At 42.1% G+C, this 24,707-nt stretch overlaps 1 protein-coding gene across 3 annotated transcripts in view; it reads right to left on the bottom strand.

Moving 5' to 3' along the window:
* The window catches only part of ITPR1 (inositol 1,4,5-trisphosphate receptor type 1), a 321,821-nt gene that overhangs the window by 186,773 nt on the left and 110,341 nt on the right, over positions 1-24,707 (bottom strand). For all 3 annotated transcript variants that reach the window (XM_045530791.1, XM_045530793.1, XM_045530792.1), the window contains exons 5-10: positions 19,977-20,092; positions 9,992-10,078; positions 7,507-7,665; positions 5,533-5,631; positions 4,345-4,428; positions 4,081-4,227 (exon numbers count right to left, since the gene is read on the bottom strand). In XM_045530791.1, coding sequence (XP_045386747.1) covers positions 4,081-4,227; positions 4,345-4,428; positions 5,533-5,631; positions 7,507-7,665; positions 9,992-10,078; positions 19,977-20,092 — 692 coding nt within the window. The remainder of the gene's footprint in view (positions 1-4,080; positions 4,228-4,344; positions 4,429-5,532; positions 5,632-7,506; positions 7,666-9,991; positions 10,079-19,976; positions 20,093-24,707) is intronic.

Here is a 24,707-nt window from a genome sequence, read left to right on the forward strand (position 1 = left end):
TACATGAATGTTTGTAGCAGCATTATTCACGAGAGCCAAAAAGTGGAAATAATCCAAATGCTGTCGAATGATAAATGGGTGAATAAAATATGGTACAGCCATACAATGGAATATTATTTGACAATAAAAATAAATGAAGTACTCATAAATGTGGCAATATGGATGAACTCTGAAAATATTACCTGCTGTGGTCTCAATGTTTGTGTCTCCTCGCCAAAATTCCTATGTTAAAACCTAACCACCACGGTGTTAGGAGACGGCTTTGGGAGGTGATTAGGTTATGAGTGGGCAAAGCTTTCATGGATGGGGGCAGTGCCCTTATAAAAAGAGACTCAGGAGAGCTCCCTAACTTTCTTTCTGCCATGTGAGGACACAGCAGATGAACCAGGAAGTGGGCCCTCACCAGACACTGAATCTGCCGGTGCCTTGATCTTGGACTTCCAGCCTGCAGAAATGTGAAAAATAAATTTCTGATGTTTATGGTGTTCTGCTATAGCAGTCCGAATTAGACCAAGACATTACCCTAGGTAAAAGAAGTCAGATACAAAGGACCACATGTTGCAGGATTCCATTTACACAAAACGTCCAGCATAAGCAAATCTGCAGAGCTAGAAAATAGATTAGCTATCAAGGGCAGCAGGATGGGGAAGTTTTAAGGGAAAACAGGGAGTGACTGCTAATGAGAAGAGAGTTTCTTTGGGAATGAAAAAAAATGTCCTAAAATTTACTGTGTCAATAGTCACACAACCCTGTACATCTACTACAAACCACTGAACTGTACATTTTAAATGTGTGAATGGTGTGGTAATGTGAAGTGTAGCCCCATGAAGCTGTTACTTTAAAAAAAGGAAAATAAACAGATTTTTTTAAATGAAGGTGAAATAAAGATATTCTCACACAAATGAGAGCTGAGGGGATTTGCCACTGGCAGATCTGCACCACAAGAAATACAAAGGAAGTTCCTGAGGCTGAAGAAATGAGACTGGATGAAAACCTGGATCTACACCAAGGAATTAAGAGCTAGGACTAACTACATGGGTAAATATACAAGACTACCATTCTCTTGTTGTTACATGCCTTTGAATATAAGTGACTGTTTAAACAAGGCAAAATAAAAATGCACTGTGAGGTTTATGCCATATGTAGCAGTAACACGTATGACAATAACAACACAAAGGACAGGAGGGAAAAGAGAAGTACACCGTTAAGGGTTCTTCTGTCATATGTAAACAATAGGGTATGATATGAAGTTGACTGCAATACGCTACAGAAGTGTAATATAGACCCTAGATCACAACTAAAAATATAGAATACATGGTGTTGTCTTCCTTCTTTTCTCTTCCAGAATCTGCCAAAAAAAAAAAAAAATTAAAAAGAGAGACAGTCAATGTGTTTTCCTAGGAAATTCAAGCGGAAAAACTGGCAGGAAACAACCTTTCAAAGAATCAGAATTAGACAGCTGCTACTTCTCAGAAGAAGAAAAAAAAAAAAAAAATGCTCTGAAGTGGACTTTCAAGTAAAGTACCTAAATTTTTAGAAGTCCATACCTCAAAAACCTCTCCACAAAAAGTCACCGTATTTTATTCATTTCAATGTTGAGTAAGACATAGTACTTGCTTTTAAGGTACTAAAGTCAGCCACAGTGACTTCTATAGGGTTCTAGTATTTCTAAATTTCTTTAGTTTATAACAGCACATTAAAGGAAGGTGTAAAGTTGTTTATAAAATGATGTCAACTATGCAAAAATATCTTGTTCATAGAATTCCATGGAACTGGGCACATTAAGTTAATGAAACAGCAGTTCACTTCTTCCCTTGTTTTCTCAATTTTCAATTTTTTCTAGTTTGCATTAACTTGGGAAGATGAGAAAGTCTCCGTTGTTTTTTGGTTTTTTTTGCAACAGTATCCAAATCACACATGAGAAGTGTTTCTGATGTGCAGTTTTGAATGTATTAAAAACTCTATGGCGAGGACCACAGGGACATCAATGATCAAAGACAAAGTGCGAGACCAGGTTCTAACTCTCAAGGAGTTTATAATCTAGCAGGATGGGCAGGTCCTTACGTGGACCCGTACGATAACTAAAGGGCAAATGCCATGAGCGTAGAGACGAGGAAAAGAGGAAAATGGATAGAGGGTGGAAATTAACAAAAACTTTATATAGATTCCTTTTTATCATGTCAACTGTAGAAACTTTTCCATACCATGGCCAAGATGAACTTATGACAATTTCCATGTTAAAAGAGTGGTGAGACGATTCTAAACACAGGCAAAATATTTGAATAAGATGTCACTACACACCTATTAAAATGACTAAATTGAAAAGACTGACAGTCCCAAGTGTTGGTAAGGATGTGAAAGAAGGATGTGCAATTCTCATACATTGCTGGTGAGAATGTAAAATGGTCCATTCACTTTGGAAGACAGTTTGGCAGTTTCTTACAAAGCTCAACATAAACGTACCATATGACCCAGCTATTCCACTCTAGGTATCTAGCCAAGAGAAATGAAAGCTTATGTCCATACAGAGACTTGGACACAAATGTCCCTAGAAGCTTTATTTGTAATAGCCAGAAATTGGGAGCAACTCAAATGTCCATCGACAGGTGAACAGATTAACTGTGGGACATCCGTGTGACAGAACACGGAGCAGCAACAAAGAGGAATTTGCGATCTGATACACGTAACAACATGGGTGAATCTTCAAATAATTAGGCTGAGTGAAAAAAATCAGACCAAACAAAGACTATGTACTGTATGATTCCATTTATATCAAGTTCAAGAGCATGCACTACTAATTTACGGAGATAGACGCCAAATCAGTGGTTCTCTCTCCAAGAGGAAAACAAGGACACTGCCCAGAAAAGGGCTCACAGGGCCTTTGGGGGGCAGCTACTGTTCTATTTCTCAGTCTGCGTGCTGGTGACAAGGCTGAATGTACTTGTAAAGATTCACTGAGCTGGTACTTTTGACTTGGGCACTTCACTGTCCATCAGCTAGACGGCAGTTGAAACATAACACAGCTGAAGCTAGGGAGGAGGAAGAGAGGCAGCGAACAGAGAACTGTACCTACGAGAGGAAGATCCTGGGTAAGGAACTGAACTCCACGTTAGTCCACGCTCTCGTTACCTCTGTCATCAAGCACTCAAACTATCGCCTTCTCGGTCCTGCGATTCTAGTCTCTCCTTTCAATAATCTACACGCTGTGGGCAGAATCTCCTATCTTCTTTAAGTAGCACACTGATTATGTTACTCTCTTGCTCAAAACAACTTTCCACGTTTCTGCCCTGCCTATAAATTAAATCCCAACTTTCTACAGCCTGGATATATGGCCCTTCAGGCTCCGGTCTCCAAATACAGTTTCTGTTTTATTTCTCACGCCTGTCCTACACTCCCCACCAAATGCCTCCTGACTTTTATCCCAAGGGTGCCTCCTATTTCCAATTCTGTGCCATTCTCCTACAGGAAATGACCTACTCCAATCTCCTCTTCCTTCTGAAATGCAGATCGCCCTGTAAGCACCGCCTGTCTCCCTCAGGAAGTCTTCCTTAATCCCTCACACAGCCAGTCCTTCCCTCACTGAAACCTCTGAGCACGTGCAACGTGCCCCTTGTCACCTCTCTCGTTCTGCTGTGTGTTCCAGTTATCTTGGTGCGTACTTTATCATTTCCACCCCATCACCCGACATGGGAGTCACCTATCTATCATGTCAAGTAGACACTTGATTAAATGTTGTTATGCCAGATAAACAAGCAAGGGAGAGACAAAAATGGAAGAAATAATTAGATGGCCCAGGGAAAGAATTTTCCAATTTCACTTTTGAGTTTGCTTCCAAAGTAGATAATAGTTTCCTCCACGAGAATATCCGGCACCCTTCAGATATGTGGTGATGCACTTACTGTGCTACGTCATTCCAACCCATTTGGGGGATGGAGTGGGTATAAGCACCTGTTGTGACTTACATGCACACACACACGTGCATACACACACACACACACACACACACACAGTGTGCATCTACAGGTTCAGGTGCTAGAAGCCCCCAGGCCCTTTTCCCTGCTCTCCCACCCCACCGCTCACCTCCACCTCCCACAGGGCTTTGGAGCTGGTGGCAGACGTGGCTGACTGCCGGCCCGTGGTTCGCAGGAAGACGTGCTGCTTCTTCCTGTGCTCGTCACAGGTGAGAAACTTCTCCTGCTCAGCGTGGAACAGCCTCACCACGTCACCCTGCAAGGCAACGCAAGGAGGAATTAAGGAAAAATGAATGTAAAAAGAGAACTAAACTGCTTCCCCAAGAAGAGCTAAGCAGCAAAAAGCTGCTAGCCCAAAAAGCATCAAACTTACTCCCTTTAGTATGTCATCTTTGTTATCACTCCATTTCATGAAAAGGACAATTTTCCAGCTGGTGTTGCAGTTGACGGAATTGACCTAGAAAACAAATTAGAGTCATTTTTTCACAAAGCCCTCTCACAGCAACTATGACATCCAGCCCCCAAATTCTTTACTGTAGCCCAAGAAGCGTGGCTGAGCTTCAGCCTAAAACTGCAAATTCAACTGGCCTGTTAGAAGTGCTCGGCAATACATGGTTCATTTGCACCAATCACTACGTACGCTCCAAGCATGACTAATGGAACCAACCTTCTCCTGCCCTGCTGAAAGGGTATTTTCCTTTTCCTCCAAGTCTCTTGTTCTACAGCTAGAAAGTAAAGTCCTAACAAAAACAAGTGCTTATAAAATGAAATGAGCTACATAGGCAAAAAAAAAAAAATGAATCCAGTGTATATATTTGAAAATGTTAATGATCATCATTAACAGTAGCAGCCATTGTTTGTGCAGTGAATCTATGCCAGGCCCCCAGCTAAGTACTAACATTCACAGTCCTCAGGAACACCCTAAAAATAGGTCCGACCATCACCCCCATTTCAGAGACAGGCAAAGGGATGCCCAGGGAGACTAGGTAACTAACCCACAGTCACAGAGCTAGGAATGGCAGACTTGGGGTCTGAACCCACATCTGTCCCACTGTGTCCTTTACCATCAGACAAAATATTTATTTCACAAGCAAGCTGCTGTCCTTGTATCCTATAGCTGCCAATTTAAAGGCTAAGCAGATGTATTGCCAAAAGCAAGAAGCCACCCTTGCAGGGCTGCTGATGCTCTGTGTGTTCCTTTCTTAGCGATCGGAGAAAGGCACCCTGTTTAGGGAGACAAACTAGAAAAAAGTGCCACTCTGGCCAGAAAATTTAGTAAAAGGAGGTCCTTTCTGGCTAAAAAAATTGGAAATCTATCCCCCAGTGCCATGAGGCTTAGCAAATTGAGCACTGGGGTGAACATAAGCCCCCACCCACTGCACAGACTTGCATAGCCTTATGTGACAGCCCTGACTCTGGGCCTCCGTTTCCTCACTGGCAGAAGGGACAGCACTGCCCCAAGTCACTGCTGAAGCCACTCCCAGCATGCTCACACACTGGCCCAGCAAGGCCTGCTCCTGCAGCAGGACCCCACCCACAAGCCATAACTTGACGTCCTTACCTCGTTGCAGCCTGGGTTATCTACCAGCTGGTGGCTGCTGGCGTGCAGGGGCTGACCGGCATTGACGGGGTTCAGGACCACCTTGTCACCTATGACCACCTGGAACGGAAAGGAGCAATAGAGCATTTCACAAAGTCGGTCAGGACTGCAGACTGGCCATGGGGTAGGTCTTAGAGGAGGCACAGAAGCCTGTGCTGAGGAACGCCCGTCCCCAGCAAGTAGAAAGACACAGCACATACTGCACAGCTGTTCAAACCTGACCCTGTGCAGGCAGGGGTCGTGTTTACAAGGCTGAGGCTGCATTTTGTTCCATGACTGTCGCTGATTACATAGAGATGTTTCAAAGTCAGTCCGGAGCAGTAAGAAAAAAATCTTACTTCTGTTATTTGCAGTTGACGGACTTATATAAATAAGCTCTAACTAAATTTTAGAAAAAACAGGATATGGTCTAAGGTAAGTCTTATATGAAAGAATAAAGCCATGATTTCATGTTTCTAAAGCAATGACCTCTATATTTTGACAACTCACTTAAAGAAATACATTTTCTACTATGGCCAAGTCATACACACAGCCATATAGACTCATGTGCATATGCGTATAACTGGAATAAAAGTTACCCCCACCCAAAACTCTACTTAGCTCTATGTGTGACACAGTCTGACACTTTCTATTCTACTCCACTTTCTCAAATGAAAGTCACACACCACTAAATTGATTTCAACTGACCTATAGTTTTAAAAACACTATTCTAAAAGCATAACTATTCAAGTCCATCTTATCTTCTCAACTAAGTCATGGCTAAATAGATCCATTTTTTAAAGAATAGGAAAGCAAAGGTTTTGCTGAAAATAAAATTCAGAACACAACACACTTGTGTTTTATCACGGGGTTGGAAGGAAGGAGAGTGGAGAAGATAGTTTCCTAAGATGGAAAACCCATCTGTTGTTAGTTTGATACGTTTGAGGAACGCATACAATTAAACTTGCTCTAACTCGGAAGATAAATATAAGTTCATTCAAGAAATCCAACACTTGTGGTGATACCTAAATTTTACTGGACTTTTCCTTCTATTCTCAGCTAAGGATCCGTAGTCATGGACAGCAGCTGGGAAGGAACAGTGGGGTACTGGGTGCCTCTGGTATATTATACACAACGCAATCCACATACAAATACACAAACATATTTAAACTGTCCAAATCTTGCAAACTTAAATGGCACTATTAAAAAATGTCAAAACCTACTTTTGGGTTAAGGCTAGCTGAACATTTTGAGAAGATTTAATGCTGTTTAAGGCACATATTTCTTTTTAATAAAAAAAGCAACTACTTTAGAATCTTTAACAAGGTCGAAAATATAGCTGAGAGCATTTAAACATATTCATTGTTAAGTATATGCCCACATAATGGCTGACTAATTTAGCTAACAAATATCAGAACTGTTGTAAGTCGCCCTGAAAAGAATTCCTGTGGCTTTATATCCTGAAAACCCCCCAGAGCAGGCCCAGCTCGGGACCAACTGCGGTTGCTGCAGGAGATGGAGAACCGGCCTGCCAACCAACGCGGGAACCAAGGAGGCCAAGCCCCAGGTCTACTCTCCCCCCATCCTCCCTCCCTCACTAACTGTATTTCTAAAATAGAAAGACATTACTATTCCAACAGTGGATCTGGAATGGCAGGGATCCTTTCTAGGACATTAATACAGAATAGCTGTTTTCCTGGTAAAGTTACTGAGGTAATAGGCAGGTCATGCACTTTTTTCATAAGTCCAGCAGGAAAAGCATCACGACTGTATTTAGGTCACACGTCTCCCCACGTTTCCCTGTTTCCCAAACACTAGTTTCCATAGCAATTCCCTTGTCTGCATACAGGACAAGCTTCTGGTTCCAACTCTAAACTTCTGCTAGCTGACTCTACTATGTAGCTGTGGCTGGAGGCAGGGCAGGGAGCCCGCTCCGGGCGGGGAATCCGCACTTACGCTGTCTCCGATGGACCGCAGCTTGTAGAACGGCTGGATATAAAACCAGGAGCCTTCGTTTCCGGCCTCGTCCAATGTCACTCTCATGGCGTTCTTCTCCAGCAGGGCCGGAAGCCTCTTATTCACAGTTAGGTATTTATTACTTTTCAAATGTAGGAGCTACAAACCCACCAAGGGAAAAAGGTGACTGTCAGCAAATCTCTGGATTTTCTACCATTTCTCTCTCAGTCATATACGCTACGTATCAAACGTTCCTCCCCGCACTGGGCTGCTTGTGAAGTTAGAGAATCACAAAGTGCCTGAGGCTTGGAATGATTAGAAAAGGAGGAAGAGTAAAGGGAGCAGAAGTGGAGAGCAGAACAGAAGGAAAAAAATACCTTTTTTCTTTCTCAGTATAGGCTTAGAGAAGATGGATGTTGCTTGGGTCCACTGCACCACCACCTGCTATCTATTAGTGGGACAGGCCTAATCTCGTGTAAAGGGACTAACGAACTATAGCCCAATGTAACCTGACACAAATGTACAGCTAAGGAAGACAATTTTGAGCACAAGAAACAGTTTGATGTAGAAGGCAACCACATTAGGGGATTGCCATTTCATTTGGAACATGGCTTGAATTTCCAAACACTTTAGTTTTGATTCTTGGGTAATGGTTACATGATATAGGGAAAGATTGAAGATCTAGATGGGAAACAGTATGTCTGATAGTTGGTCTAGACCAGGAGGAGTTGGCCAAGGCTTCCCAACTAAACAGGCTCTGAGAGAAAATGGAAGGAAATACAAAGGCTGCTCCAGCCCTGAGGAAAAGGTAAGATCCGTACGGGACTCCTTTGCTAACTGCCAATATCCCCACTTTCACATGTTAACAGATACACTTGCTAGAATACCCCTAGGAGGTCCCTAAATCTTCTAACAGTGTTGTTCGAAGTGGAGGATCAATCTTTCTGATCTGTGAGCCCCCGACACCCTGGGCCAAGATAAACAAGGGGAAGGCAATGTCTTCCCAAGCCCCCATTGTTCCCCTGGGCCTGCACGCACCTGTCCAGGTGCTAGACTTGGTTTATAAACCAGTTACTCACAGGTGGATCCCAAGGTCCAGGCTTTGGGGAACAACTAAGCTTAGTTACTACGTATCCACAGTTTCCTCTGTGACAGGCACCTCTCAACCACCCCAGGAAGCAGAGGCCGTTAGCATTTCCATTGTGGGGGTGAGCAAACTGAGACATGGTAAGATTTCTTGCCCTAAATCTCACAGTAAGTCACAAAACCCAAATTAGAATGCATTTAAGAGTTTATGTCCTTAGCCTCTGTGCACCTCTTTCATCTTCATCCCAAGCCATATTCTCCGATCTGACTCAATCGGAGAGTCTTAACTTTCAGGGTGTGGCCTGGCCCAGCCAGAGAGCTGAGGCTGAACTTGGAGCCCACCTGGACCCTTGTGGCCATTTCTCAAGTGGATGTAACTTGAGGAGGGGGAGCGGGACTGGCAGGAACTAATCTTCAGATGAGTTCAGAAGCAGATTTTGGAAGCTACTTTTACTATTTTCAAAAGGCCTAATATAAATAACCCCAAAATGTTGCTTTTACCAATTTTTTTTTAACTAGTTCTCCAATCCTCCTGATTAGTACTTCTCTATACCTAACAGCAATAGAAATGGGAAGGAATTCCTTTGTAATTAGGAACATTTACATAGTAAGCAAAATCTTTCAAAAAGAAAAATAATGAAGCAAAATAACCCAATGGGTCCAAGTGCTCAAAAGTCAGCAACTACTACCCTGTGTGCCTTGGTCAAAATGATCCGGTAATAGAACACATTAAGAAGGCCACGTTTGGCACTGTGCTTCCTCACCCAGTATTCTTCAAGACTGGGATAGACCCAGAGGGATCTGTTGAGCAAAACCTACAGCAGCTATTTCCTGGATTGTGTTTTACCCCATGCCAAATTTAAGGGCACAAAAGATAAGCAAATAAACCTCACAACCATGAGACAACAATCATATTTTTGATAAATATAAAACTTTTCCAAATGATAAATATTTTTTATTTAAAAAATTCTGAAGGTAGAAAATTGCTCTTATTACCTCTAGTAAGCAACTATTGATCAACAGATAAAAGTTACAGGGAAGCCAGTTCTCACCAAATACGAAGAACTTTCAAGCAGTTGAAGTTAAACAAAACTGCAACAGCCAGGTTCCTTTTCAGGTAGGGAGCTTCCCATTGGAGATACCTACACATACCTTAAATTATCAGCCACGGGGAGAGTGAAGTATTTAATAGATTCTCACACTGAGACATAACCAACGCAAAAGCCTTAGAGTCCATCATATATAACAAGAAACACTAGACTCTTTGCAATAAACCAGCTGTCTCCATGGAGTCCTACTGTACAGGTGCCCAAACCCTGTGTCAGGTGTGTGTTTTCTCAGTTCCATCCTCCGTGTGATAACGCAGCAGCTCCAGAAGGGAACAGCCGCCTTGACTTACCTGGATCACATTGCCATACTGGATTACAGTCCCCAGCAATTTCCTGTTTTCTGTCTCATTCTGCTTCTTTTCCAAGTCTGCAGCATGCTGTACATTGAAAAGAAAGACTGGTCACAAAGAGGAAACAATGGTTTCTATTCCCCTGCAGAGATGCTAAACAAATGTCACCAGTTAATACCAGAGTCACAGAAATGAGCAAATTCCTGAGTACACCCGGAGGCTACATGAAATGAGCCAAGGAGTCTGAGAAGCCAATCCATGATGCCTTTGCTTTGTTGACCTTCTGGCTTCTTTAAAATGCACTTTCTCTTTAAGGAATTCATGGACATTTGCTTAGGGACAGACTAAGCCAAAAGCTTAAATATTTTTTAAAGAAAATAGGGTAGGGGTGGGAGGGAATCTGCATAGCCTTTTTATGATTTGTAAAAGTCCTCTTTAAGGCTCTGGAGTTAAATAAAACTAGATTCAAATGCTGGTTTGTGGTGGTTTGTGGTTTTGTGACCCTAAGTGTGTTATTCAATATCAGTGAGCCTCAGTTTTCTCTTTTGTGAAATGAGGATAAAAATGGTACCTACACCTCATAGGAACCACACAGCATAGTGCCTGGTCACTGCAGCACAAAAAGTGTTAGGTATTTTTGTGAAACATTAACTATAATTTAATTTTCATGGTAGTTCCTTGAGGGGGAGACCATTACCCAATCTTAAAGAAGAAACAGACTCAGAAAGATTAAAAAATTTGGTCAGGCCTGTAATCCCAGCACTTGGAGAGACCTAGGTGGGAGGATCACTTGAGGCCAGGAATTCGAGACCAGCCCGGGTAACATAGCAAGACCCCATCTCTACAAAAAAATTTTAAAAATTAGCTAGGAGCAATGGTGCGAGCCTATAGTCCCAGCTACTCGACAGGCTAAGATTGGAGGATCTCCTTGAGCCCAGGAGTTGGAGGCTGCAGTGAGCTATGATCATGCCATTGCATGCCAGCCTGGGTGACACAGCAAAAGCATAGCTAGTTGAATGATGGGTACAAAAGGGGTTTGTTATACCATTTTCTCAACTTCTGTGTACGTTTGAAATTTTGCTTAATAATTTTTTTAAAATCACACATGTATTAAGAGGTAGAGATAATCCTCAAGTCCACATTTGGGTTCATTCCGAATCTGCACAGTTACATTACGAGTAACTCAGAGGATGAGACACATCACCAGTCAAAATCTGGCAAGGTAGTGAGCAGGGCAAAGCTGGACAGAGGGTGCCAGGGCCACCATCCTGAACAGCCATTTTTCATTCATTCACCTGCACCACTCTGAAACTACTGTTATCATGTTACTATGATGCTAAGGGGAACTAGCTGCACCCTAGGCAATCAGCAAGCTGTTATTCAAAGGCCTGTCTCCCAAACCTAGACTGGGTGAAAGAGAAGTAAAATAACAAGGAAGAAATTAGTATCAAATCTGATGGGAGGTAAAACCCCGATGATGAATGATGTACTTCAGAAGTGTTTCCAACTTTCTCTTCCTGGAGTTTCCCCTTTCCTTGAGACAAGACGCTACCAGATGCCGACAGGTCCTCTTTCCTAGGTAACATATTCATTTGCACAGACCCCTTCTGGATGTGGTCTTGGGTCCCCTACATACTGGCTTTACCATCTTGGCCACATCAGTTAGTGTCACCAAGTCTCACTCAGTACTCTCATCACAAAATGGGGACGATGCAAGCCTTTTGGGGCTGTTGTGAAGATTAGAGAAAATGTATGCCAGACACATAATGGGCATTCAATAATAAATTTTAACCATTATTATTACACATCTGTTTCTAAAACTAAGAAATGTTCTCATGATGAAAATTTCAAAAGGTGACCTAAGTTGGCTGGGGGAGGAATCTTTCATTTTCCTTCAAATTCAGCATCCGTTCCACCTCTACCTGGGGCATAGGTATTATTAGGAAGGTACATCTTTAGAGAAAAAGAAACTGCAGGAAGCAATCCTAGAGCAGAATGAAACCACATGACAGGAGGGAAATGATCTGCACACGCTGGTGTGGATCAACTTGCAAGCTGACCACATGTGAATCAGCTCTTTAAAACAATGGGCCATTCAGAGGGTGCCCTCTCTCTTCTTTGGAATCAGTTTCCAATCTGCTGTTCCCAGTTACACAAGGATAGAATCCACTGGATTCAAGACACATTCAGAAATAATACCAGAACTGACAACGCTGTGATTCTTGGCCTCCAAGCTGCCGTCAGCACAGCTCCCTGAATGTTCTCTTTCCCTGCATAAACACGCTCCCTTGTGGCCTCCCACCACTTGTTCTCCCTAATTTCATGCCTGTGCCTCACACCCCCTCCTGCGATCTCTACAGTAGCCACAGGCTCTGCAGGTAGTTTTCCAAACAAAATACTGGACTGACTCCATTTGGAATGAAGTTTTATGCTTTTGTGGAGAGCCATTTGTTCTTCCCGCTAAGCATTTCTCAGCTAACACTCACTGGAAATGTCAAAGGGAGAAAAACCAGCGGATTCAGTAAAATAAAACAACATTTTGCAACATGCAAATGCAGTTTTTCTCTGCTCAAAACATCACACTGAAAGGATTCACCTTTAGAGAATCGTTCAGTAGCATTTCTTGTACTCAAATGATACAAGAGCTCCTCTTTAAGAGGGAAAATTCTCACAGACGTTCCCCGTGCTCTCAAAAATTTCCAATGGGCTCAGTTTGAGAAACACAAAAATATGAAGTTCCTATCTGTGCTCAGACTAAGTACAGAAGAAAGGCAGTAACCCACTGGTCACTGTCATATCTAAAAAGAAGTGACAAATTAGTCATCAAGAAGGCATATATTCCCTCTTAAAGATTAATTAAACACTGGCAGCTCTAAAGAGCAAGCGCATTTGTCCAAAGATCTATAAAAGTAGAACCGAAAATTAAAACAAAATTGGAGAATAAATATCTAAAGATTTCTCTTAAGACATTCTCAAATATCACATCTAAAACTCTGTTAAACTAACAGTTAAACTACCTTAACTCTGTTATAAAGTTTAATGATAACTGAGCCTGCACATCACAACTCAATAAACATTACACGCATTAAACTTATGGGCCATTTTTGAAGAATTCACATTTTCTATAAATTCTCTTTAAGGAGAAAACTCTCCATTTCACCTTTTACTAACTGCATAAATATCAAGTGTGTTGAGTTCACACATCAGTCCTTAGAAAACACCCCTCATAAGCCAAATTTAGTTTTTAGACAAAAACATCCATCATAATTTTTAGGTTCAACAGGCAAGGCAATAGGTAGATAAAAAGGTAGCCAGGTACAAACTATCTCTGGGCCCAATGATCAAGGTTGTTTCTACCCTTGAAAAGAATGAGGTCTGGTTTGTTAAATTCCTCAAGGGTGTCCCAGGAAGGAGCCCATACTGTAAGGCAGGACACTGGTACAACCTTTCTGGAGATAATTTGGCAAAAGTGACCAAAAAACTTTCCAGTGGGCATAGCTTTGAGCAGTTCCACTTCTAGGCATTTCTCCTAGCAGATAATCTGTCATATGCACAAGACCATGCAACTTTTTTTCAGAATGGCCAACACTGTTATGATCCTGGATGCCAGTCCCTACCCACCTACCACTCGTAGGGACTGGTTACCTGGAACTATAGTACTGTTGCATAATGAAGTAACCACGTAGCCACTAAAAATGAGGATAGAGGACGGATGTGGTGGCTCACGCCTGTAATCCTAACACTCTAGGAGGCCGAGGCAGGAGGATGACTCGAGGTCAGGAGGTCGAGACCAGCCTGAGCAAGAGCGAGACCTTGTCTCTACTAAAAATAGAAAGAAATTATCTGGACAACTAAAAATATACATAGAAAAAATTTAGCCAGGCACAGTGGCGCATGTCTGTAGTCCCAGCTACTCAGGAGGCTGAGGCAGGAGGATCCCTTGAGCCCAGGAGTTTGAGGTTGCTGTGAGCTAGGCTGACGGCACGGCACTCTAGCCAGGGTGACAGAGCGAGACTCTGTCTCAAAAAAAAAAAAATGAGGATAGAGATTCCTATTTATTCATTACATATTAAGTAAAAAAAAAAAAAGGTTAAAGAAAGGGAAGTAAGATAGCATGCGCTCATTGATAGTTTAAAATGTAGAGACGGGAATACAATAGAAGGTAGGGGAGCAGGGAACACACCAAAGTAAAAACCAAGGCTATCTTTGAGGGATAAAATTTACGAATCTCATCAATTAATTTTTTTCCTTTTCCTATTCATACATATTTTGGAATTCTTTTCCTACAATACACATGATGAAATTTGTTCAAAAACATTATCATGTCTCTGTGGCAGGTAGTCTGAATTGTTTTTAGAAGCCATCTTAAATTTGCTACCTTTTCATTATTTTAAAATCTTGATAATTTAAATACCTGTTACCCTTTTTCCCTTGCATAATGGATTGAGGACCGTTTTTAATTTCCAGGGGGAAAAAACACTCTATGCTATGGCCTCTACCATTATTATTCACCATGCACCCTAAGCAACACCAAGGTCAACCCCATCATAGTCACCGTTATTCTATTTCAGAAATAGAAAAACAATTATTAAATTACTACAGAAATGTCACTGGAATGGTGGGGAAAGGTTATTTAAGGTCAACATGCTCTGAATTGCATAATATGATATTGAATCAAGGCTTCAGAAAACAAGCAATGCAAGACCCAGCCTTCAAAAGACAATCAAGATTTGTCACCCCTCCGGTTCCTCCCAGCTCATCAACGCTGCAACTTAAGTGATCATTTTTCAGAACCCAAACCATGCAGGTGCCTGTTTCAAGGTAACAGGTAAACTGCTATCAGAGAACAGTAGTAAAGACTTTTAGAACAAATCAGAGAAACTCATTTTGCCAAGAGACTTTTGAGAAATCATGACCAGTTACTCCTGCATAAGGAAAGGACACACACAGTAACCCACCACTAGATGTCATTCTCCTTCAAAGTGCTGTTTATGTTGCTTACTCTAGTTAAAAGGAAGTCAAGTGGTCTAGACAACTAATTCCTTAAATGGCATTAATTTAAAATAATCTGACCTTTGACTGGGGTGCTGCACAGCAGCTGACAAAAATAAAAATGAAAACCCACTGGAGACTGGCTATCAGCCCCCAAAGGCAAGTGGCTGCCAAAAATACAACATTTTAATGACTGTACTGAACATGTAGGTGACTTTCAGACACTAAAAGTCCCAACCACGCTGGAAAATAGGAACTGCACAAAGTAAAGTACCAAGTCAACACTCAAACCCTGAAAGTCACATCAATAATCTTAAATCAAGGAAAAGAACTGGTTTCCTTTTATAATTTTTCAAAAACACAAATAGCATGAAATTTTCTCTCTTTCTCTCTTTCTCTGTCTCTTTTGAATACACAGTTAAAAGTTCTTGATCACGTTTAAGATTGGATTTTTCTCAACTGAGCTGCTTTTTCACGGTTCATTTACAAGAAGAAGCATAAAAAGGAATTGTTGATGAAATTACATATGGATCACAGGTCACAGACGAGGCTAAAGAACCACATTCAGCTTGGACCATTTTGTGTTCATGTTGAGTGTATGTTTTAACCTTTAATTGAATTAGTTGCCAACATTTTTTAAAAATTGAGATATACACAGAAGCATGGATTTGTATTTTCTCTTGAAAGAGCAGATGGCCTGGGAGCAGCTCCCAGCCCACACCCCTGCGCAGTGATGGTCGGGAGGCGGAGCTGCCCCTGCAGACCCACCCGCAGATGCCCTCCACTCGGCAGCACTGCCCACCAAGCCCGCTTTGCCCCTGTCAGCTGCCTGCTTGGCCGAGAGGAATCTGACTGACAACCCCTGTTGTAAAAGGGATAGGAGAAGAAAGAGTTTCAGAGGTACTAATAAGATCTCACTGAACAGAATGATCTTTATAAAGGCAAAGGCAAGACAACTAAAGACACAGATCGTTCTATTCACAAAGATAAGCCCCAGCCATATGCACTAAATAGCTCTCTCCTCGGGGACCTGTAGGATGGAGCAACCCTTCCCACCCATTCAACTAGATTCCCATGCTCCCAGCACAGACTTCGGGGGATTCTGGATGGACAAAATGTCTACAAGAGGAAGAGGGTATTACTGATATTCAATTCAGTGGACAGGAGCCAGGGATGCTGGGTGCCATTTAGTGCACGGTGCAGTCCCATACAAGGACAAACCATCATTCACCCCATACCATTCTATGTCTGGCTGGACATTCACAGAGGTTAAAAGCTATCTGTAATGATCTGAACCTAGCCCCCAACCCCATTTTACATATCAACACAAAGCCTGGTTTTATTACTAGTATTGTTAATAATTTTTCCAAAAATGCAAGAACTATTTGATGAAAAAAGGTGTATTTTGCATTCTTCATAAGATTACCAAAAGCTACTGACCATTTTGGAAAGAAAGCCAATCATAATCCCAAAAGATACAATCCTGAACACCATAATCTCGAATGTTGAAACCCTGAAAGATCAAAATCCCTAAAATCTTAAATCCTGAAAGATCAAAATCCCAAAAAAACGTAATTCTGGAAAAAATAATTTTTTAAATTCTTTAAAAAATATTTATTTACACTTTTAAAGGGGATTTATTTGAGAAACATAAAACACAACAAAACACTTCCTAGGCCATTTTACAAAATATAATAGGCAATAACTACATGTTTTTGCAAGCATAAACATGGAAGTATATTAACAATCACACGGGTTATGAGCAGACAAACCGTGTTCATCAAGAAATAGGTCAGAAAGGGAAATGTATGAATGCGTATCACTACCCATGGTAACTGCGCAGCCAGCTTCCTGACTGCAGTCATCTGAAACACCGTGATGAGCAACCTAAGTCTTCTGATGAGATTAATCAAAAACCAGGATGCCACATATGCAGCCGCTCACAGAGCTGAGATATTGAGAAATTTTATCTTTCATAAATGCAGATGTACAAAAAGGACATCCCTTCATTTATTGAGGAAGTTTCAACAATTTTATGTACATTCACAACACTTACAAAGTCAATATCCTGATGATGCACTTTCATGGGGTCAAATCTGCAAAAACTGCCTAAAATGAATCAGAACTCTCTCAAAGTCTCTACACAATTTATACCTCCAGTATTGGAAATGATATGAAGATGAAATACATAGCAAAGCAAATTGTAAAAAATAATGCTGACAATTTAAAATAGAGGGGGAAAAAACTAAAAAAGAAAAAAAAGAAAATTCAACATAGGAAAAAGTACATTACAGGAATAGATTATGGGCAATTGCATGAAGATAGTCCATAAGAGCTGGTCTAACATGCACAACTATCCTATGATTGGGATTTTGGGGATTTTAGACGTTAGGGATTTTGGACTTAGGGATTTAGACTTTTGGAATTTGATCTTTAGGGATTTCATCATTTGGGATGTCTTTGGGGATTATGATCCAAACCCTTTTGGAAAATCACGTCACACGTAACATGCTTTTTGTATTGCCAATATTATATACTTGCATCGGTCACAGCCTATAGCTGCTTCGTTCATGGGGTTTAAACAAATAGATGCAAGCATTTACTTCCTTATGTCTTCTAGAGTAATCATCCCTGAGCATTAATTTAATGAAAGTATACAATTTATTACTTTCCTTTTCTTCCTCCTTTACAATTTATTTTTTTAAATTTGGTACATATTATTTATGAATTTTATTTTGTATTCATAAAGTTACATAATATTTGCTAAGAAGGTGCAAAGGGTCTGTTGAGATTGAATAAGTCCGATATAATCATCATCATTATAATAATGATGCAATTCCTAAAGTCTCCAAAGCAATCTCTAGCCTCCAAGACTGTTTCCATTGCTGCTGCTGCTGCTTCTGCCTTCTAAATCCCACAGGTACATTAGACTGAGGCTTATCACATTCTGCTGCCTCCAGGAAGCCTTCTCTAACCACTGTATCACACCCCTTTCCAGCAAAATCAGATATTGGTGCCCTTTCTAAGTGTTTCCATAGCCTCAGGTGGTGTGCCCTGTAATATAGCACTTGTCACAATGCCTTGTCACTACCTCTTTATTCTTTAGTCGATATTAAGCGCCCAGAAGGTTAAGACTGCCACAGTTCTATCTGCAGCACCTAGCATGCACAGTGTTCATTCATGATACAACAAATATTTCTTAAGTGCCTACTATGTGCCAGACACTCTTACAGGAGCTGGAGACACAACAGTGAACAAGACAGACGATGCCCCTGATCTTGCAGAGCTGTCGTTCTAAAGAGTGACATATGATAATCAAGGAAACTACTAAATGTAATTACAAACTATGATCAGTGCTGAGAAAGACAAACAAAGTGCTGTGAGGAGAAAAATAAGCAAGACATCTCTTAGATAAGGGAGGGGGGAGACCTTGCTGAGATGACACTTCGGCTGAGACGTGAAGGATGCAAGGGTCCCAGCTTAGGAAGAGCCAGGAGAAGAATGTTCTAAACAGGACAAATTGAGAGCACACAGGTCATGAGGCTGTTAAGTCTGGGGTGCTAAGAAAAATAAAGTTCAGATAGCTGGAGTGTCGTTCAGAAGCCTCAGCGGGGACAGCAGGGCCAGGACGTGCGATCTCATAGATGACGACTGAATGTCTGGATTTCATTTTAGGTGTGACGGGAGTGACCGCTTCCGTGTGCTCACACCAGACTAAGCGCAGGTGAGGAACCTGGGCTCTTCTCATACCTCATCTGAAACAGCATCCACTGAATGAAGGAGTCCCTCCACACAAGCCCTGCCTTCCCAGTCGCAGCTGGCAGGACTTCGCCACATGCGAGTCAGTGACAGAGCACGCTCAGATGCGTGACCCCACAGGCTCCTCAGTGCTCAGACACACTAGGTCTTCAGCTGTCATCACTGAGCCCCAGGAAACATCACTGCTTCTTGGGTGAAATATCTGGCTGCCTGCTATGTGCCCAGCTCAGCTGTAGGCATGAGCACTACACCAACAAGCAAAAATGACATAAACTTCTGCCCACATGGAGCTCACAATCTACCAGGGGAAGACAGTCAGTAAATACAGTATATTAGAAAGATCATGATAAATGAAGGGAAAAAATAAAGCAGGTGTGCAGGGGGAACAGGAAATGGGTTGCAATTTCAATACCACTACATTGGTTACATGTCACATCCTCTTAAACATCTCAGAAAACGTGCAGATTAGCCTCAGAGGGCAGGGGAGTAGAAGAATTATGTCATCATGTTACAGAAGGTGAAATAGGCTCAGAGAGGCTCAAAAAAATGCTATGGTCACACAGCGTATCAGCAGTAGAATGAGCACATCTTTTATATGCCAGATAACAGGGTAAATATTATAATATGATAGTAGCCAAAATTTATAAAGCATTTATTATGTGCCAGGCACAGTTCACATGCCTTTTATGTCTCCTTTTATATAATCCTCACGATGACCTCCTCAGGTGGATGCTGTTATTTCCATTTTACAGATGAGGTAACAAGAGCTGGAAAATAGCTACTTAACTTGCCCAAGAACACTAGTTAAGGAGCAGTGGGGCCAGACTGCATTCTAGGCAGTTTGCTTCCAGAGTCTGTGCTCATAACCACTTCTTTACTCAAAGCTACCCCTGCAATAGGGAGTGGCTGAGAAAAGAGCAACTCTCCAGACATCGTAGGACGGCTCGGACCTATCCCTCCTCAGGGTCAGCTCCCCTTCTCCCCACCTATCCCTCCTCAGGATCAGCTCCCCTTCTCCCCACCTATCCCTCCTCAGGATCAGCTCCCCTTCTCCCCACCTATCCCTCCTCAGGGTCAGCTCCCCTTCTCCCCGTCATGAAAGCACATGAGAAAGTGCGAGAGCCTCCAGCTGGAGCAGGAGGCCTGCACAGCCCGTCCCCACCATCATCTACTCAGACACCACCCCAGTGGCCACGCGCGACCCCCTTGCACCACCACCCTTCGCGTAACGTACGTGCAGTTTGTTGAGCAGCACTGCATCTGTCGTGCTGTTGGCCCCTGGCTTCGCGGCTTTCCAGAACTGCTTCTGGGCGGAGTAGCGGTTCATGGGACATAGCTTAAAGAGGCAGTCTAGAAGGGAAGCAAACAAAGCAAAGTTGTTACCAAGGACGTGTGCACACTCCACCCATGAAAAACAGGCTTTCCACTCTTTCTTATATAAGGCATCATAAATCACACTATACATAAGTCTAAATGATGGTACAAAGCCCTTTTACAAATCTCTCTTTTTAAATTTAATTCTCACCACCACTGTGTGAGGTTACAGATCAGGAAACCAGGGCTTCCAGAAAGTCAGTCACTCTGCCACAGAGCTGGGTGGTGGCAGAGGTGGAATTCAGTGTTCAAATCCAGTGCTCCTAATACTATCCCATAGTTATCTCCTTTACTTTATGATGGGCAAATGTAAGGACAAGTAGTCCTCACTGGATACAACAACGGCTAAAAGCATTTTTCATACAAATCTAACTCTCCTCAGTTCTATTGAATTTAAAGAAAAAAATGACAGAAGCTTATTTGGAGGGACTTGTAGGGCAGTGATCTCTTGAGGACCATGTGCAAAATGACCCTCTACAGTGCGGAAGAAAACATCTGAACTCGCATTGGCGAGTTTGTGCCCTTGTCCCCTCACTCTCAGTGCATTTCTATGCACTTCCAGTTAGCACATCTGGGTTTAAATGACTTTATACATTATCTTGTGTAGATAACCAACCCTCACAACATAGATGAGTGGCTTCAAAAGAATTCCACAGAGAAATCAAAACACCAAAGATAGTAGTGATGCAACCCCAGCAAACAAAAAAGGCAGAACCAACCCCTCCCTTATACTGCCTGTGAGCCACTATTAGGAAAAGAGAATGATGATCTAATTGGATCTGGAAAACGCCACCCAGAAATTAAAAATCATAAAGAAAAGCACTTAAAATGTTGTCTTTAATGATGGACATTACCCTAAAGCACCTATGTGCCTTAGGTATTAATAATATGAAGACATCATGAATAATAGGGCACTACATCTTTTTCACTAACTTCTATTTTCTTGCTTGTTTTATAATGTATATATTAGCACAATAACACATGTATATAACTTTTTAAAATATACACAGAGTTTAGGAATACAGATGCCAAGTTTTTTTAATTTTTAAAAATTTTTATTTTTTATTTATTTTTAGAGATGAGAGTCTCACTATGTTGCCCAGGCTGGTCTTGAATTCCTGGGTTCAAGCGATCCTCCTGCCTCAGTCATCAAATTATTTGATAGGGATATGCCATCAACAAATAATTGCTTTAGGAAACTAATGTTTAAAACTGACATAACCCTTGAAACGTTTACATTTTGACAGACTGGGTTATCAAACAGTAAATACTTGTAGAGTAAAATTAATAAAGTTGAATTGAATATTCAGATTCAGAAAAATTGCACCCTGAAAGTAGGTCAGAACAAGCCTTTAAGGAAATTACTAATTGTGCATTTATTTTTATCTGTTCATTAAAAACAGATTCCCTTAAAGGACCTTGAACAGGTAAATACCTAGTTGCTGCCCCAGCCAAATAACTATCTCAAAGTAAAAAAAAAATTCATTTGCTGTCAAGTACATAAACACTAAGACTTTCCTCTAATTCACATCACTCTTTCTTCTAAGGATGAATGAACTATTACCATGTACTGTACAAATAATCTGACATTGGTCGGGAAAAAAAATAAAATATCATTGAATTGCAGAGTAACAGGTACTGTTCCCATTTTTATAATCTCCCTCATCATTGAATATTTCCACCTAGTCACTAGCAGTAATACAGTACACATACGACTACTGATATCTATCTTTATCAAGAATCTGAGCCATCTACTGAAAGTAATTTGTACTGCATATGAAAGATACTGCCCGCGACTCCAGAGAACACAGGGCACAGCAGCAGACTAGCTGAAAAGACAGGACTGCTCGCGCCACCTCTTATGAAAGGCACAGGTGCTGGTCGTTTGCGGTATCAGTGCCAACTTCATGACATCACCGCAAGAGACACAGCTTTTCTATCAGCTCGACATACGTGAACCCTCCATTCACCCCGTGAATGATCACACACCCCATGATACTACTGGTCACCATTAAATTCCCATCTTTGACACAGGACAGAGAGTAGCATCTGGGGTTAGGCCAGAATGACTTCCTTGAAACCACAAGACTTTTAAAAAGTATCAAAAATATTTAAGTCACCAGCATTAACATTTGACATATAACTTACTTTAGGGACCAAATGAGGTTAACAATTTCAATTTTCATTAATCATAAGATGTAAGATATAGACAGTAAAATGACCTATTTTGTTTCCTCCAACATACTTCATATGATAGCTAAATGGTATGCATTCAAAAAATTTGATTTAAGTTGATTTGGGGAACAATTGGTCTGGGTCCATGAGGCCAAGGGATAACATACAATGGAAAGTATCATTTTACAACCCTTCACGGTATAACCAAGTCAAGTACTTCACCTAACAAAGAAACAGGCTACATCACAGGCTCAAAACTTCAGACAACTTTACATTCACCCAAGGCAAAAGTGTGAATTTAAGTACCGTCAATCCAACCAAAGCCTTCCTGTAACTTCCATACCAACTAATCTCCTTGGGCAAAACAGAGCATTGCATTGGATTAAGTGTATTTACAACCAACTGTCTATGTAAATATAAGAGATGCCAACATACTAGTAACAGAACTAAATTAGCCTTGCTGATTTTGCCCTGTCTTCCCAGTTGCTTAGCAACTGATTCAAAGTAAAAATTAAATTAAGCAATTCAAATGTAAGGTTAAATTTTCCAATTTGGAGGCTCCATATTGTCCTTTGCTATTTGGATGGAACAGCAGGGAAAATTAAATTTCCACTGGGTCCTAATACAGCGCTAAGAATAGAAATATACAGAAACAGGAAATCAAGCAGGAGAGTACCATCTATTTGGGTGGAAGGGAGCATGTATACATGTAGGTATCTGGGCATACACACACACACACATACACACACACACACACACACACGCACACACACACGCACGCACGCACACACGCACGCACTGTGGTTTGATCTCGCCCTAAAGAAATGCCACAAAGAGTATCTTAGGTGATAAATGTTCTTTCAGGCCTTTGAGGAATAAGCTAAACTAAGCTTTCAAAAAACTACTTTGGAATATTTCAAAGCTTTAGCATATGCCACGTTGAGTTGGCAAAGGAGAGTTTAGCTAATGGGGGTTTGGGTTGAGTGTTAAAGGGCGGGGTGGGCTAGAAACTGGACAGAACAGGCCACAGGCATCTTCCGGTGTGCAAAGGGGGTGTGGAGCCTGGCTGGAGGGAGCACGCTCAACTGTGCCTGGTAGAGGAGCTGAACTATCAAGGCAGGACTTGTGGGGCACCGTTGGGAGAAGATGGGGCAAGTGGAACACAGGTGTACTCCAAGCACTCTGGGATGGGCGCAGAGGGACGAGAGAGAGCAGAAAAGTCAGCAGACCTTCAGAGGAATCCACCTCAGTGACTAAGTCAGAGTAAAAGCTGCCGGAACCGCTGAACCCCACTGTGTCCACACCCTCCTCCCCATCTCTACAACTGTCACCTCTAGAGTGTAAGGTTCCCAAGGGCACACAGTCTGCTTGGTATGCTGTGGCAATCCAGGGCCCAGGAACAGTAGGAGCACAACCGCGGGGCGGAATTAGTGATTTAAGTGAGCTACAATCCCTAGGGCTCCAGAAACAATCGCAGATACGTCCTCTAAAGTTCACTTCCAGTTCCTATACTTCCAATTATCACCGGTTCAATTACTATTTATTAAAATGCCTACTCTGCGCAGGTGCAGGACTAGGATCTGAACATGCAACATAAACTAGCCACACAAGTTTCTTGATACGATCCTAGTGACAGAGACGAACAAGTCAAACCTATAAGCTGGAGTACAGCATGTTCAAAGTACTCTGCAGGCAAGATCTGTATCGGGACGCAGTGCGGCTGAGGTGGGAAAGCGGTGTTTCCTCCAGGGGCATCGGGAAAGCCAGCTCCGGGCCTGTGGCCTCTGGACATGGGGTGCAGGATGGGAAGGGAGGGGCCAGCCTTGATAAAAATCTGAGGCAAAGTCTTCCAGGCAGAGGGAATGCAAGTGCAAAGGCCCTGAGGTGGAGGAAAATCCTGACAGATTGGCAGACTGGACAGAAAAGAGGGTCTGGCAGGAGTGGGGCAGCGAGAGGTGCAGAAGACAGGGTGTGCAGGCCACGCAGAGGGACTGAGTTCTTCTGAAGCAGTGGGAGGGCACTCAAGGGCTTTAGGCACAGTCAGAGCCTGGTCTAAGGGAGCTTTCTAGTAGTGATGGTGCCCACTAAGAAGGGAAGGCTGGGGAGGGGTGGGCTTGGGGGAGAGGAGTGGACACCAAGAATTTCATTTTGGCTGTGTCACTTTGAGATGCCTACGAAACATCCACGCTGACGCGGTGAGCAGTGGGTGGGCTGTCCATCAACCAGCAGGACGAAAATAGAGAACAGTCAGTTATTTAAGGGTGCAGGGGATGGGGAGCAGAAGGAGGAGAGTTGGAGAGGAGAGTAAAGTTGAGGAAGTCAGTATTACAAATACACTGTGGCAATCCATCGGGGACTAGGGAGACCCCCAGGCTCCCTCCTCACATATAAACAGTACGTTAATCTAAGCTTGACC

Source organism: Lemur catta, chromosome 18, assembly GCF_020740605.2.
Source record: "Lemur catta isolate mLemCat1 chromosome 18, mLemCat1.pri, whole genome shotgun sequence".
Classification (NCBI taxonomy): domain Eukaryota; kingdom Metazoa; phylum Chordata; class Mammalia; order Primates; family Lemuridae; genus Lemur; species Lemur catta.